Consider the following 15,643-nt stretch of genomic DNA (forward strand, 5'->3'; position numbering starts at 1 on the left):
TAGGACGCCAAGAGTTTGGTCAAAGAACATGTTCAAAACATAAATCCAAATCACAAGCAGATTAGCCTTGATCTTACTTAATGGTGGGGTAGGATTGAAGCACTATTTATGCTCCTATTTAGTAAACTTGTGTGTTGTCTTAAAAGAGGGAAGAGAGGTTGGAACAGAGAGTTTATCGAGGGAATTTCAGTGTTTCATGCCTGAATAGTTGAAGCCACAACCATCAAACGTGGAGCAAGTTAACTCATTGCCCAGTGTGAGAAGACAGCAGCTATCTCAGATGATCATGGGATACCACAGTAGGCTGCAAAGATAGAACCATGAAGTCATTTCACAACAAGGAAGTGCAGATATATCATTTAGATGTTTTTTCATGAAAAAGCCTGAAATCATTTGGTCCCACCTCCTTTGGAACATTCGAGCATAATAAGTGCTGGCAACTAGTTGATGCAGGGATCCTAAGGCAGCATTCGATAAGAATTTTAGATCAACCTTTTTTGTTCCCTCGGCCATTTTCAATCCTCCTTTGTCATGTTTTTTAAACAGTTTATTTACTATACGATACGATCCAGACTGTCGCCTAAACAAGCAGTGCACAGAGAACTTCCTGGAAGTGCATTAATGAGTTTTATGACGTCACTGCCTTCCAAACTGGCACAATGGCGATATTCAGGACAGGCGCTTCTTTACTCACATCAGCATTTTCTTCAAGCCTCGAGCGCAGTAGGAAGCTGTGCAAATCCCCATATTTCATAAATGGGAGGATGACCATTGGCTTTGGAATTGGCTCCCTGGAACTCAGCTCCAAGCAAACAGCTAAATCAAAGTACAAACAAATTTACTTAGATCTCCTCACTTACTGCACACAAACTTTCTTCTAATTGACAACCAATGTTGAGTAAACTTCAATGAATCTGCAATCCAGAATTTTCTTTCACGTTTCTACAAACTTTTGTAGATACTTAATTTTCAGGTTATTGTCACATTTGAAGGGCAATCATTTGGGGAGGCGGTGCCATAGTGGTAATATTACTGAACTAGTAATCTGGTAATCCCAGCCTCAAATGAGCTGGGGACATGGATCCAAATCTCACCTTGGCAGATAGTGACATTTGAATTCAACAATAAGCTGGAATTAAAAATGCTAGCCTAATGGTGAGCATGCCACCACTATCAATTGTGGTTAAAAACTTTAGGGAAGGAAATCTGCTGTTCGAAGCTAGTCTGTGACTTCAGACCCACAGCAATGTAGCCTAGCAAGACACTTCGTTCCAGGGCAATTGGCCATGACCAATAAATGTCACATCCCAGAAACAAATAAGGAAAGGACCATAAAGATTCAAGTATTTACCAAAATTACAACAAGGTGCAAGATGGCTGGAAAATTTCAATCATTATGTACTTCCTTCCAATCCAGGCAAATAAGAAAGAACTGTATGCCCTCCCTAATGGTAGGTATGATGGTGGGGTGACATTTATTCAGTAAAGGCAGAGAGACACTTGTCTCCAAACCAATTACATCTACATTGGCAAAGCCCAGGAATTGTGAAGAGGTGCCTACTGAGAGCTATTTGACTGCCCTTGCTGACAATCACTTCTCCCTTGTGGCTCCCTCTTGCCCCCACGCTCCCTCTCCAATCACTATTGGCTTGGTATCTAGTAATTATCCACTGCCTCAGGTATGTTATTAAAAAAAACCTTATACATGGGATATGGATGATGCTGGTTGGGTCAGCATTAATTTCTAATCCTCAGTTACCCCATGAAATCACTGGCTTGGTGAGGCATTCAAAGGGGGCAATTAAGAGCGAACCACATTGCTGTGGGTCTGAAGTCATATGTAGCCCACAGCAAGTAATGATGGCAGGTTTTCTTCTGGAAGGGATATTAATTAACCAGATGGGTCACTGTTATTCCAGCTTTTAATTTCAAATTTTATTGAATTTAAATGCTGCCATCTGCAGTGGGGGTTCATTTTCCTAGAACTGGGTGGTTCTGGGTTACTACTCTGATGACATTACCACAATGTCACCCTCTCCCCTCTTCATTCTAAAGGATGATCCTGACAGACATATAGAATACTGCTCAGCTGCTTCCTTCCTACATTTTGAGAACAAAAGCTTTACCATCAATTAAAAACCAAGAATCGTGCATTGAAAATATCAGTGCCAAAATGATGAGCTTATACTGCAACCTCAGCGATAGTGGACTTACCCTGCCGGAAAGACATGAGTGATCATTGAGAGTCTCAAAATCCCTTTAGAATAGGTTTTTAAATAAACTTTCTAGGTCACATTTCAAATTGAAGTATTACTAACATATTTTAATAAATTCTGTCAATATTTGCTCCTCAATTGCACATGCCTGACTGAGATCAAGTTTATTACAGTTCAATAAAGGGTGTGCTGTCGACTCCGATTCTGCTGCATTTTGAAAGCATTTTTTAAAGCAATGTTTATTTTAAATATATTAAAATCAATGATAATGGGGAACTCTCCATTTGGAAAATCCAAGTCAAGCTCTCATAATTGGTCTTAACTGGCTTCTAAATTATTCTAATAGGCTACCTGCCATTCATGTAAGCATACTCAGTCCAAAATTGGTCTTCAGCAAATTGTCCCAGAAGTGGCTGTTGCTGGCAAAGAGGTGTGCCAAATGAAATTAAGGGCTGCCCATTTTGTTTTTGCCCTTAATCAGGGCAACAATTTTGTCCTTGGAATCTATTATGATACTGCCACTGTTGAACAATTCTCTGATTTGCAAAAGTAAAGCTCATACATGACCACGACCAATGCCCAATTGGGAATGGAACCAATGACAAGCCAGATTCAAAGCTCAATTCAAAATTACAAATGCTGTATGAAATGCATTTAAAACCATGTACATTTTTTGTAACAATGAGTATGTATGAAAGAAAGATTGATCCTACCTAACAATTTAATGACATTTGGGTGATCAAAATCCTTCATGCAAGCTGCTTCACTCAGGAATTCTTCAATCTCCCTTTGTGAGAAGTTGTCCACTAGAAAAAACAGGATAGTTTTATTTCCACAATGAAGTATTGTTTCTCTTTCAGAAGAGTCAGAATGATACTGGAAAAACAGTAAAATATTTGGCTTGAGTTCAATGTGTAGAACAACAACTTATATCTAAAGATGCAACTGAGCTTCGTCAATCGTTCTGGGAACTCAGAATTACACGACTTTTTATTTACAAATGTAATGTGAGCCATTCTTCAGGAAGATACCAGGGGAATACTGTATTGTCAGAAATGCTGCTCTTTAAAATGAGACATTTAACTCTTTGTTAAATTATCCTGATGTACAGTGCTTTCAGTATCTGAGCCAACACTCCACCTCAAGAACTGTGCAAAACATTGGCCATTCAGCACAAAATTATTGGTCATCCACAGAGCAGGAATCATGAAGTAGGGCTTATGCCCAAAACGTCGATTCTCCTGTTCCTTGGATGCAGCCTGACCTGCTGCGCTTTTCCAGCAACACATTTTCAGCTCTGATCTCCATCATCTGCAGCCCTCACTTTCTTCTCACAGCAACAAGACTCTTGCAAATTTACTTTCTGCTTAACACTAAGTTGGATGGGATATCCGACGTTGTCCACTGTACAGCACTCAATAGCATAGAAAATGTAACTCTTCTCATGGCATCTCGTGCGCAGCCTAATTTTGTCAAACTGCCTTTGCATGCTGCACTCCTGTCTATCTCAACACAGCCAGCCATGTCGTATCCTTTCACCTTATACTCAGCTGCTGCTTTTCAGCCAGGTCCTCCAGTCCCTTATTACTGATTCAATCCCTCTCTCTAACCACTTAGATTGTGCAAAACCTTGGCATTTTTATTTTGGTTGATAATTATGTTTCAAATACCATATCCTATGCACCATTACCTCACAGTTACAACATTACTAGCACTTGTTCATACCACGTTCTTCATCACACCTAAAACTCTTCACCATTCCTTCACTGTTTGCAAAGTTCATTTCTCCAGTTTATTTCTTGCCTTTCTCATCCTCCTCCCACAAATCTCAGCCACCAATGACCAGTCCCACCAACGCTGCTCACTCAAGAACCCCTTCCCTGCTGAATGACACCAGTTCCTGTCTCAACTTGGAGAATTAGAAATGTGTCATCATTTTGAAATCCTCTGCCACCCTGCTCTAACTTAGTTTCATGACTCTCAAACTCATCTAAACTCTGTTCATTCCCCTGAATCTAATCTTTGACCATCCCAAATCTTCTTCAGTAGTGGGGTTTTTCCACACCTCATGATGGCTCTGTTGTGGGATAAAATGCAGAGCTCAACTGCTACGATGGAAAAAGTCCCAACTAACTTGGCCCTCATAAACCTTGATGTGAAGGTGTTGGACTGGGGTGGATAAAGTTAAAAATCCCACAACACCAGGTTGTAGTCCAACAGGTTTATTTGGAAACACCAGCTTTCGAAACGCTGCTCCTTCATCAGGTAGCTGGATGGAGCAGGATCAAAGACACAGAATTTCTATCTGATGAAGGAGCAGCGCTCCAAAAGCTAGTGCTTCCAAATAAACCTGTTGGACTATAACCTGGTGCTGTGTAATTTTTAACTTTGTCCATAAACCTCAAACATTTATCATTCTCATCACGTTTGAAAACATTCTGAAATTCATGTTTTCAACCTTTTAACTTTATTGACATGTCTTTGTGTCCAATTGTATTTATCTATCTAAAAATTGCTTGGAACACTGTTGATGTTACAGCAGAGAGTATATATAAATAGGTTCATTCTTTATTTTGGGTTATATATGGCATCAGTGGTATCTTACATTTCATGGTTTTAACAGCTACTTTCTGACTGGTACCATCAGCCTGCAGAATGTGTCCTTCCACTACAGAACCAAATTCCCCTGTAAGAAAAAGGAAATTGAAGATCAGTTAGCTACTGGGTTTTCACATCCAGAATTTAAAACAACTTGATGAAAGATTCTTGAGCTGGAGACACTGCCTTCAAAGCAGTCCACCAAATCCCACACGCTACAGATGCAACACGTCACCTGCCATGCCAGTTTCCCCTGATGAAAGCAACTCCAACAACTCTTGAAAAAACATGACACCATCCAGGCAAAGCAGCTCACCACAACATTCACTTCCTCTACCATCAATGTTCAAGAGCAACAGTGTGTACCATCTACAAGATGGTAGAAACCGCTACCACTATCATCTATAATGGCAAAGGCAACAAATACATGGAGACACCATCACTTGCAAGTTCCCTTCAAAGTCACTCACCATCTTGACTTGAAAATATATCACCATTCTTTCAATATCACTGGGTCAAAACCCTGGAACTTCCTCCCTCATGGCTTTGCGAGTATATCTACACCAAATGGACTTCAGCTTTCAAGAAAGAAACTCAAGATATTTTCGAATCAGTCTGCTTAGAGCAGGTATTACACACCTCTGGAGAAACAGGACTTGAACGCCGGCTTCCTGGCTCAGAGGTAGGGATACCGTGTGCCATGAAGACCGTCCCAAGAAGGCAGCCCTCAAGGGTAACTACAGATAGGCAATAAAACCCATCTGGATTATTAATGCCCTTTAGGAAAGGAAATCTGCTGGACTAACCTGATTTGTGACTCCAGACCCACAAAAATATGATTGGCTCTTAACAGCCCTCTGAAATGGACTTGCAAGTCAGTAAGGTCCACAGCATTTGTTGTGGCAATAAACGCTGGCCCAGTCAGCCATATCACATCCCATGAATAAAAAGAAAACCAATTCTAGGGACAGAAGAGCACTGTGATTCTGCATTTTGATAGACTTACACGTCATCTGTGGTACAATTTATATGTTCCTTAGCCTATCCTGTATGGCTTCAAAATTAGGAGATTTCTGTATACTTCCAGAATAGTCAAACTAATTCAACCATATAACCATACTTCCACACATATAATCCATCATGATCACTGGTGGGTTGAATGGTCTCATTCTGCATGATTCTTGGAAATGAGATATATTTCATCAATGAGCTATAATCTTGCAATGTTCATCCTTATAACACTTTTCTAATTAATTCCAGTATTTGTGATTAGGTTTCTATGTATTTTAAAAGATAAAATAAATCGACTTGGTTTGTAAGTAAAAGGGAGGAGGAAGTTAATACTGAGTTTTCTTATTTCAGCTAATCTTTCAACAAGTTATGAGAGCTGCCAAAGGAAGTGGTGGAGACTGGTACAATTAAAAAATTTAAAAGGCATCTGGATGGGTATATGAATAGGAAGGGTTTCGGGGAATATGGGCCAAATGCTGGCAAATGGGACTCAACCAGATTGAGATGTCTGTTCGACAAACTTCTGCATGGTAGACTCCTTAGTAAGGTTAGATCTCATGGGAGCCAGGTATCTAGTCAATTGGATACAAAATTGGCTCGAGGGTAGGAGACAGAGAGTGGTGGTACAGGGTTGCTTTTTGGATTGGAAGCCTGTGACCAGCAGTGTGCCATAAGGATTGATGCTGGGTCCATTGCTTTTCTTCATTTATATAAATGATTTGGAGGTGAATATAGGAGACATGATGAGTAAATGTGCTGATGACAACAAAATAACTACGTGTAGTAGATAGCGAAGAAGATTACCTCAGAGTACCTTGTTCAGAAGGGCCAATGGGCCAGAAGTGGCAGATGGAGTGTAAATTAGATAAATGCGAGGTGTTGTCCTTTGGTAAGGCAAACCAGGACAGGCCTTGTACAGTTAACAGTAAGGACCTGGGAAGTGCTGCCGAAGAAAGAGACCTCAGAGTGCAGTTGCATAGTCCCTTGAAAGTGGAGCTGCAGGTAGAAAGGGTGGTGAAGAAATAATTTGGCTTGCTTGCCTTCATTGGTCAGAACATTGAGTATTGAAGTTGGGACGTCATGTTGCGGCTGTACAGGACAATGGAGAGGTCACTTTTGAAATATTGTGTTTAATTCTGGCAGCCTTTCTAAAGGAAATATGTTGCTAAAGGGAAGGTGATGGCCTAACGGTAATATCACCGGACTGTTAATCCAGAGACTCTGGCGAACCTGGGTTCAAATCCCACCATGGCAGTTGGCGGAATTTGAATTCAATAAAAAAATTAGCAGTCTAATGATGACCATGAATCCACTGCTGATTGTCAGGAAAACCCATCTGGTTCACTAATACGCTTTACGGAAGGAAACTATGACTCCAAACCCACACCAGTGTGATGGACTCATAAATGCCCTCATCTTGTAAATTAATAAAAAAGAACTTGATACAATACAGAAAAAAATTACAAGGATATTGATGTAATTGGAGGGTTTGACTTACAGGGAGAGGGTGAATAGAGTGGGTTATTTTCCCTGGAGTGTCAGTAGCTGAGGGGTGACCTTAAAGAAGTTTATAAAATCATCAGAGGAATGGATAGGGTGTATAGCCAAGGTCTATTCCTCAGGATGGGGAAGTCCAAAACTAGACAGCAGAGGATTAAGGTGAGAGGGGAAAGATTTAAAAAGGACCTAGGGGACAACTTTTTCACACAGAGGGTGGTGCATGTATGGAACGAGCTGCCAGAGGAAGTGGTGGAGGTAGATACAATTACAACATTTAAAAGACATCTGGATGGGTACATGAATAAGAAGGGTTTAGAGAGATATAGGTCAAATGCTAACAAATTGAAATAAGACAGACATGGATGAATTAGGCTGAAGGGTCTGTTTCCATGATGTTTGACTCCATGACTCTATAAGTTGTTTAAAACTTATTTCTAGCCTATCAGCTTAATTATTTGAAGCAAAGTGGAATAAAAATATCACAATAAAATCACAGGTGTATAAGAAAAGAAATCGTGGTTGATATAGATATGACAACAATTACACAAAACGGATTAATGCAGATGTATATGCCATGAAGCTGATGATTTCTGCCACAAAGCAGAAGAATGGTGGCAGGAAGATAGAAGTCAAATATGCAAGCAATGCCTGGAACCCTGGATGGCAGACAAACAGCTCATAGCATAGTATTCTGCTCTCATTTTAACATACTATTTATGGAAAGCCTGGGTTTGCAAACATCAGTTCAATTCCTTACCTTCTCCCAGAACTTTACCCAGAGTCAATAGCTTCCTGTCAGTCATTACATCCTGCAGCTTCTCTTTCAGTTCTGCACGGATTCCCAAGCTATCTACTGTGAGAAGAAATCATGGAAAATTAAAATCAGATAATTGAATCACAGTACTTCACAGCACTGAAAGAGGTCTGTGTTGGTGATATGCTTCTCCTATTCTGTTTGATAGTCATCAAAATCACGGCACCAAAATCCATTTCGGAAATTCTAACAGTGTCATTTTTGTACTGTACTGTTTTGTTTTCAGATATGAACCATTTCAAAGAAATCATTGCACTACCAGCTGAAGGAATGTTTAAATGAAAAGACCAGGAATTCACTGCTTCAGGGTCACCCTCAACAGGTACAAACAGAGGGACATAACAACTGGATTAGATATAATTAATATGCATGTGTAAAGGATTTTTCATCTTGTGGGAGAATCTAGAACTAGGGATTGCTGTTTCAAAATAATGGATCACCAATTTAAGACAGATATAAAGAGGATGATTTTCTCACAGTAGGCTGTCAGTCTTTGGAGTTCTAACTCAAAGGCAATGGAAGCATAGGACTTGAATTTTCTTTAAGGCAGAGACAGTTCGATTCTTGAATGTGCAGCAATCAGGATCCGTGTTAAGCAGACCGGCCAAAAGAGAGGATGAGCCTATGTTTCTGAAACAGGTGAGAGGGTGTGGGGTCTGCAGCTTCATAAACAGGAGTGGACCTGCCATGAGGAGGGCAGTGACTGAGGGCAATAAAAACTGAGGGAGACGGAACATTCAACTTGTTTCTGCCTTTAAAGAAGCTGAGATGTGACATCACAAGAAAACAGGCAGATGATTGGTGGGTATCTAAGAAGATATTTCCATTTACGGGGGAATCTTGAACCAAGGAACATAGTTACAGAAAATGGAAACAGAAGTGCGGAAGAATTTCTTCTCCCAAATGATAGGTGAATGTCTGGAATTCTTTGCCTCAGAGAGTAGTGGAGGCTAGATCACTAAAAGTATTTAAAGTGAACGTGGATAGACTTTTCAAAACTCAGGGGGTTGATGGCACATGGGAGACGTTGAGGCCTGGGAAAGCTCAGCTAGGATTTTGTTGAGTGGTTGAGGAGCTGAATGACCTGCACCACAACCTATCTCTTATGTTGCTATAATAAGCAAGGGTTGCAAGGTAACCCGGGGAGGGTGAGAATGTGAAGTAATCAGATCTACCATGATTTTATTGAATGACAGAGCAAGCTCAAGGAGCTAATTGTCCACTACTGCTTCTGATTCATATGTTCCTATCTCGGCTGGATGATACAAGAAGATGGAAAAGAAAATCCACCAGACAGAGCTCAAATAGTCACACGATTATCAAGTCCATGTGATAGTGGGAACGAAGCAAACAGCAGCATCTGGAATACCAACACACAGACTAATAGTCACTTCCTAGGCTCACACTTTTGAAACCGAGCCACCAAGCCTTAAAAACTGGAATGTTGCTGCCATAACATCGGAAATTTGGGAGCAAGGGGAGAAAATTAGAAAATAAATCAAAATAACTTACATTTTGATTTCGTAGAAGACCCAAGTTATGTTTTGTTGACAGTTTTAAGCCAGTGAATTGTTTAAACACACACTGAACTATGTGTTGAAAACTGCTGACTAGAGATGATCAATTTCCACTGTCAAATTGACGTGGCTAATTTCAATCTAATATTATTGACAGAAACCTGTTGGGATAGGACCAAACGCCAATTGTCGACTGCAATGTAAAATTGAATGGAGTGTCTGATTTTGTAAATCTCCTGGGAGATGAGTTAGATTATTACAGAACACGGATGATGATAAAATTATCCCTAAATTATAAAGACCCTTGAGCTATTAGAAAAGCATAAAACAGTCAGGGCTCTGGAGACATGCAACTCAACACTGTCATTTCTTACAGGCATCTTTGTACTGTTAACTGCAGCCTGTTTTCTGCAGTAATACTTGACTGTTACAGAATTTTGGTACTACCTCCAAGATCAAAACTGAATGTTTTACAAGTTTGCACCATACTTTCACTTGATCTATTGTTACATAGATTTTAATCTACTTATTTTGAATGTGTTAATTCCTGTGTAAAGTTGACAGAATGTGTGTGTGTACATGTCAGTGTGTGTGTGTAAAGTCTTCACAGACAATCGTTTCTATTATTACACCTTTTTCACTTCAAACAAGAAATGAACAGTAAAAGATGGATCTTACGTGTAACCTCAACCGCTCTCCGTATATAGGTTTTTCTCGCTCTGTACTGGACTGTTGGTTCAGAGAGTTCTCCATCACCAAATGCATTCCTACATTTAACAAATAAATAAGGTGATATAGTTAATGAGCAAAACAACACATTAACGTTATTCAGTTAATTTAGCTCGAGTCTTAACATGTTTATAAGAGAGTTTGTAAAACTGAAAATATTTCTGAAAAGGAAATGAGCTATTTTCATCCATTTCCTAAGTTTCTCAGTTACAGCAATTGATAGAATGTGGGAGCTTGCCCAAGCCTCAAACTATCATGAGAAAATACACAATTTCCCATCTTTCCCATGATGAGTGCGAACAGCCTGAGTTATATTCATTGCTCCTGCACAAGGGCATGACCGAGATTGGGAAACTCAGGTGACCTTTGGGTAACTGAGAGCACCATCTCACTTTCCATTATTCTATTGTGCTATTCTATTGTCGTTCCAAGACAATAAGGCATTCTTGAACTGATGCAATATTGTCAGCAAATCAGCTAGTTAGCAGCAAAGTTCACACCCAAATTTTATTTCCTTCAACTCCCACCAGAAAACGACTATAAAGGCAAGAAAAATTTCAAAAGTATTACTTCTCCAGCTAGCTCAATCTTTCCTGGCTGCAAAGAAGAGGTAATTCTGCCAGTTATCAGCTGCTTCTGGCAATGGTGCACCTCTTTTATCTCAGCATCATTTACAGAGGAAGTAAAGGTAGTTCAAATTATGAATGCTTCAGGCTAGAAAGCTATACAAAGTTAGGTCCGGAAAGGCCATCATGCTGAGGCCGGATCCCTCAAAGACCTGCCCAATTAATCCCACACCACAATCTTGTAACTTTTCTCCACTTCAAATAATAAAATTCCATTTGGGAAGTTATTTGCAGAGATAAGGATCTTCCATCATTGGTAAAGGTTCTGCCACGCAACAAGCAGGGAATTTTCCCATCAGCACTGAAGGTTATTCCAAACCCTATAAAAGACCACTCATTGCTTACGGCTGCTTGGTGCTCTAAAACATATACAGAACTCCCTGGATTCTGTCCTCCTTTAAATCAACGTGTTCAAATGCAGTTGAACCAACATTCAAATATACAGGGATGGTGGGGGCATCTGTCTCCAAAATAATCAAATTGCCTGGAAAGATTCACTCATGGGGCCAACCAATCAGGAAAATGTCACCCCTCACGTGCCTATAATTAGACAGAAAGAAATGGCAAGGAGTTAGTCCTCCAATCATAGTCTGGTTGTCCCCCATGCTTGCTGCGGATCGGCTTATTAGTGAGGTAAATAAATGCCAGTATTAAGGGAGTTGCTGGGGGAAGATGTGAAGGATCTGTCAAGGATGGAGGATGGAGGATGGATCTGCCAAACCTGGAGGACGGGGGATGTGGGATATACAGTGGTGCAAAATCTGGAAGATAGGGAAGTGAATACAGCAAAGTTGAAAGGATGTTGGGAGAGACAGGAAAACTGCAAGGGCAGGAGGCTCCAAAGAGGGATCAATTTCAAACCTGTCAACAAAGGAACACTCAGTTAATTAGGAGCTTGGAAAACTTGAAATCATGAGGTAATGAGCTACTTGCAGATGAGTATTGCTACTTGCAAATGAGCTACTTGCAAATGAATAACAAACTTAGGACTGTGTTTGTTCAGGAGTTATAAGAAATGCCATATGCTATTGTAATCAATACCTTAATTGTTAAATTTAAATCTGTGGTTGCGAGCTGAGATGCAGAAAATGGCTGGTAACTACCTTTTTAAAATATTCCAGCTTTGTGCATACACAAAGAAAATCAGTTCTGAAGAAGGGTCACTGGACCTGAAACTTTAACTCTGATTTCTCACCACAGATGCTGCCAGACCTGCTGAGTTTTTCCAGCAATTTCTGTTTTTGTTGCAAAGAAAACATATTAACTGTGACTTCCCCACTCTATGTATGTGGTAACAGTTTTTGTGTAGATTTTGTTCTTATACTGTTATCTAGGAAATTAATGCTTTCCTGGCGTGTTATGACTTTATCATTAAAGGGGTTGATAATTATTGAAGGTATTGGGGAATTATTCTAATTCTGTGAGAGTCCAAATACCCTAAAGGCCAATACAAGTCCAGAAGTTGATGTCCCTACTCAACGGCATCACCCTATAAAGGAGCCAGTGAGAATTAAAAAGGTGTTCCTGAAAACCAGAAAGTAGACCCTGACAGTCAAAAAGCTGCCCTGAAGAGGAGTCCTTGGAGAGAAAAAAATGTGTCCCCTGATTTGAACCAAATAATTATTTTCATAGGCCTTTCTAAGTAATCAAGTCTAGCTGAAGACAAGTTAGAGGGTTGATTTGAAAAGGAAATTTTTCTTTAATTTCCCATTCTGAAAGTTCACCAGTGATGCCTATTGACTCTAAGTGGACCGAGAAACATAGCCTAATGCCAAACTACACTGGTCCTTTTGATACTGGTTTCCTGAAAACATTTATTGTATTTCACACAATTGAAAACACTAGTATTCAGAATCCCAAGTTATCATAAATCTGTACTGTGAATAATTGTTAAACTTAATAAAAGGACTGTGTAGTGTGATAACTAAAATAGCTGAGAAACTCATCAGGGAATCCTGATTTAGAGGAACTCTAAATAGGTGGATACACCAGAGTGTTCACTGATCTTTTGCCAAGTTCTCAGCAGAAGAAACAGCCTCCAAGCAAATTGTCAGTTCAAGTAAATACCTGAAAAGAGCAGAAAATGGAGTTGAAGGCTATTTAACCCAACATAGCTCACCAATCTGATAAATGCATCAACTTTGAAATCCCAAACTATTAACCCATAATTTTCTTAAATAATTAGAGTCCAAAGAAGAGTTTCCCAAAATTTGTCATATCTATTAATAATCAACCTGATCAAATACATAATGAACCATCTCTGAAGAATGTGGGACCTGCACCTGGGTCACCTGGCCCATTGTGCCACAAGATGCCCCAAACATTTGTCTTTTGTTTTCTTTTTTATGTTCAGAAGTGCTATTTCATAAAAATGACTCTTTCTCCCATCGCCAAATTAACTGTGAAACACTTGATCTATTATTAACTACACTAAATCACCCATGTTTCCAATGGTTTCTAATTGATTAATTTACATGCAAAGTCTGTTAAGGGCAACACAGGTCATCAAAGGTGGGGGAAAGGTCGGGAGAGGGAGAGAGGAGGCGAAATCAAATTGGAGTCGGAAGGAGTGAGAAATGTGTCTTCAGATTAACCTTCTTTGATGTGTTATGACACACCTCTGGAGCAGAGAGGATTTGAACCCAGGCCTCCTGGCTCAGAGTTAAGGACATTACCATTGCACTATGAAATCTGTCTTAAGCTTGTTTTTTTAACAACTTGTATCTGTGTTCATTTATCCTATTCTCATGATTTACATTAGGTAGTAATCTGAATATATGTCTATATATCTTACATAACCAAAAGCACCTCAGTTCACCCTTGGGGAGAGAAAGTACTGAGTACATTTTACAATTTAGCTATTAAAATGAATAGTATTTCAAGTGTGAAGAATACTTTATTTCATAGCTTTAAGGGATGAAATATTGCATGGGCCAAGACCAGGCTAAAAAGTAGAGGTACTTATTCAAAATAATCTACCATGTGATATCTTTTTGCTGCTAGATTTGTCAACCATTTCAATAGTTCTTCAACTGTGGAGAACCAGGGGAAATGCAACATAACAACGTACACACCCTGGAAATTAAGTTACAATGGTATCTGACTAAAAATGTAACTTGCTTGTTGGCTAAAGCTACTGACCCTAAATCGTGTCCAGTCACAAAGGAATGAACTAAAAATCCCTGGCTCAGTTTCAGCTTAAACAACTGTGTCAATGCCTCCGTAAGATCTGACAGGAATAAAAATGACACTGCGAAAACAAACATCAGCCTGGCTCAAAGTCAGCTCCGAGGCGGTGGTGGGGGAAAGAGCAGCTGGGACAAAGAGGCAAAACTCACTCAAAACCATTGGTGAAGCCCATCAATAAAGTGATCAGCATGACATGATACCTGAGAACATAACATATAAATCAATATTTTGTGCTTGAGAAAATTCTCAATGTGATGAAAACTCTGCTTTCTCAATGATGCTGAGTAATAGCAAACTGTTCAGGCCACTCTCAAATACATTTACCCATCTATTCTTGGGGGTTTAATAGATCTGCCAAAACACCAAGGTTTTAAATCTCGTTTCTCAGAATTCAGCTTGGCTGGTACTCGCATTGTGTCATTCTTGTTCCAATCATGGCATGAACAAACTGGAAAGAATTTTGAGCTGCCAAAGTTTTGCATTAATATTTTCAGCTGGTGCTGTTTTGTGGGGTCAGTAGCTCTGACCGAGATACAGTTTGACACAACCTTGGGCTTTGAATTTGATCGAAAATAACATATCCATATCTCCCAAACAGTAAGTGCAAGCAAAGTGGAAAAAGGAAATGATCAAGTGTAATGTTTAAAATTTGATTTTGCAGAACAATAAAAGTCAGATAGGTCATTTGGATTTAGTTGGATAGTAATTGCAGATTTCACATTGAGGAAAATGACATATTTAAGGTTTAATTGTATTATAAAGAGGTAGAATTCACAAAGCATCTTCAAGGAGGTAAGAGACGGAGAAGACTGAAGACGTTCAGTGAAGAAATTTTGGACCAAAGTTGCTAGAGGGATGACCGTCAGTGCAGGACAAATTAAAACCAGGGATTTTCAAGAGGCCTGAATTAGAGAAGAGACAAGAGGATTGGAGAAGATTATGGATTGTGATATTATCTTTGTAGAAACTAACAATTGTTAAAAATGATATCTGAATTTCCAGCGATTGACTGGACAGATTGCATGTCCAGACAGATCTTCCTTTCCACCTACCCACTCCACCCTCCTCTCTGACCTATCACCTTCATCCCCACTCCCATTCACCCATTGTACTCTTTGCTATCTTCCCCCGCCCTCCTCTCTGACCTATCACCTTCATCCCCGCCCCCATTCACCTATTGTACTCTATGCTACTTTCTCCCCACCCCCCACCCTCCTCTCATTTATCTCTCCACCCTTCAGACATTCTGCCTGTATTCCTGATGAAGGGCTTTTGCCCAAAGCGTCGATTTTCCTGCTCCTTGAATGCTGCCTGACCTGCTGCGCTTTTCAAGCACCACTCTAATCTAGAATCTGGTTTCCAGCACCTGCAGTCCTTGTTTTTACCTGGACAGATTGCATAACAAAATTGCATGTTTTAAAACATTTACTGTAACAAACTAAA

The 15,643-nt window shown here is 39.8% G+C and overlaps 1 protein-coding gene across 1 annotated transcript in view; it reads right to left on the reverse strand.

The window, feature by feature from the left end:
• The window catches only part of mertka (c-mer proto-oncogene tyrosine kinase a), a 119,569-nt gene that overhangs the window by 14,465 nt on the left and 89,461 nt on the right, over nt 1-15,643 (reverse strand). The window contains exons 11-15 of the mRNA XM_043687183.1: nt 10,335-10,423; nt 8,083-8,178; nt 4,822-4,902; nt 2,930-3,022; nt 695-816 (exon numbers count right to left, since the gene is read on the reverse strand). Coding sequence (XP_043543118.1) covers nt 695-816; nt 2,930-3,022; nt 4,822-4,902; nt 8,083-8,178; nt 10,335-10,423 — 481 coding nt within the window. The remainder of the gene's footprint in view (nt 1-694; nt 817-2,929; nt 3,023-4,821; nt 4,903-8,082; nt 8,179-10,334; nt 10,424-15,643) is intronic.

This window comes from Chiloscyllium plagiosum, chromosome 3 (assembly GCF_004010195.1).
Source record: "Chiloscyllium plagiosum isolate BGI_BamShark_2017 chromosome 3, ASM401019v2, whole genome shotgun sequence".
NCBI lineage: Eukaryota > Metazoa > Chordata > Chondrichthyes > Orectolobiformes > Hemiscylliidae > Chiloscyllium > Chiloscyllium plagiosum.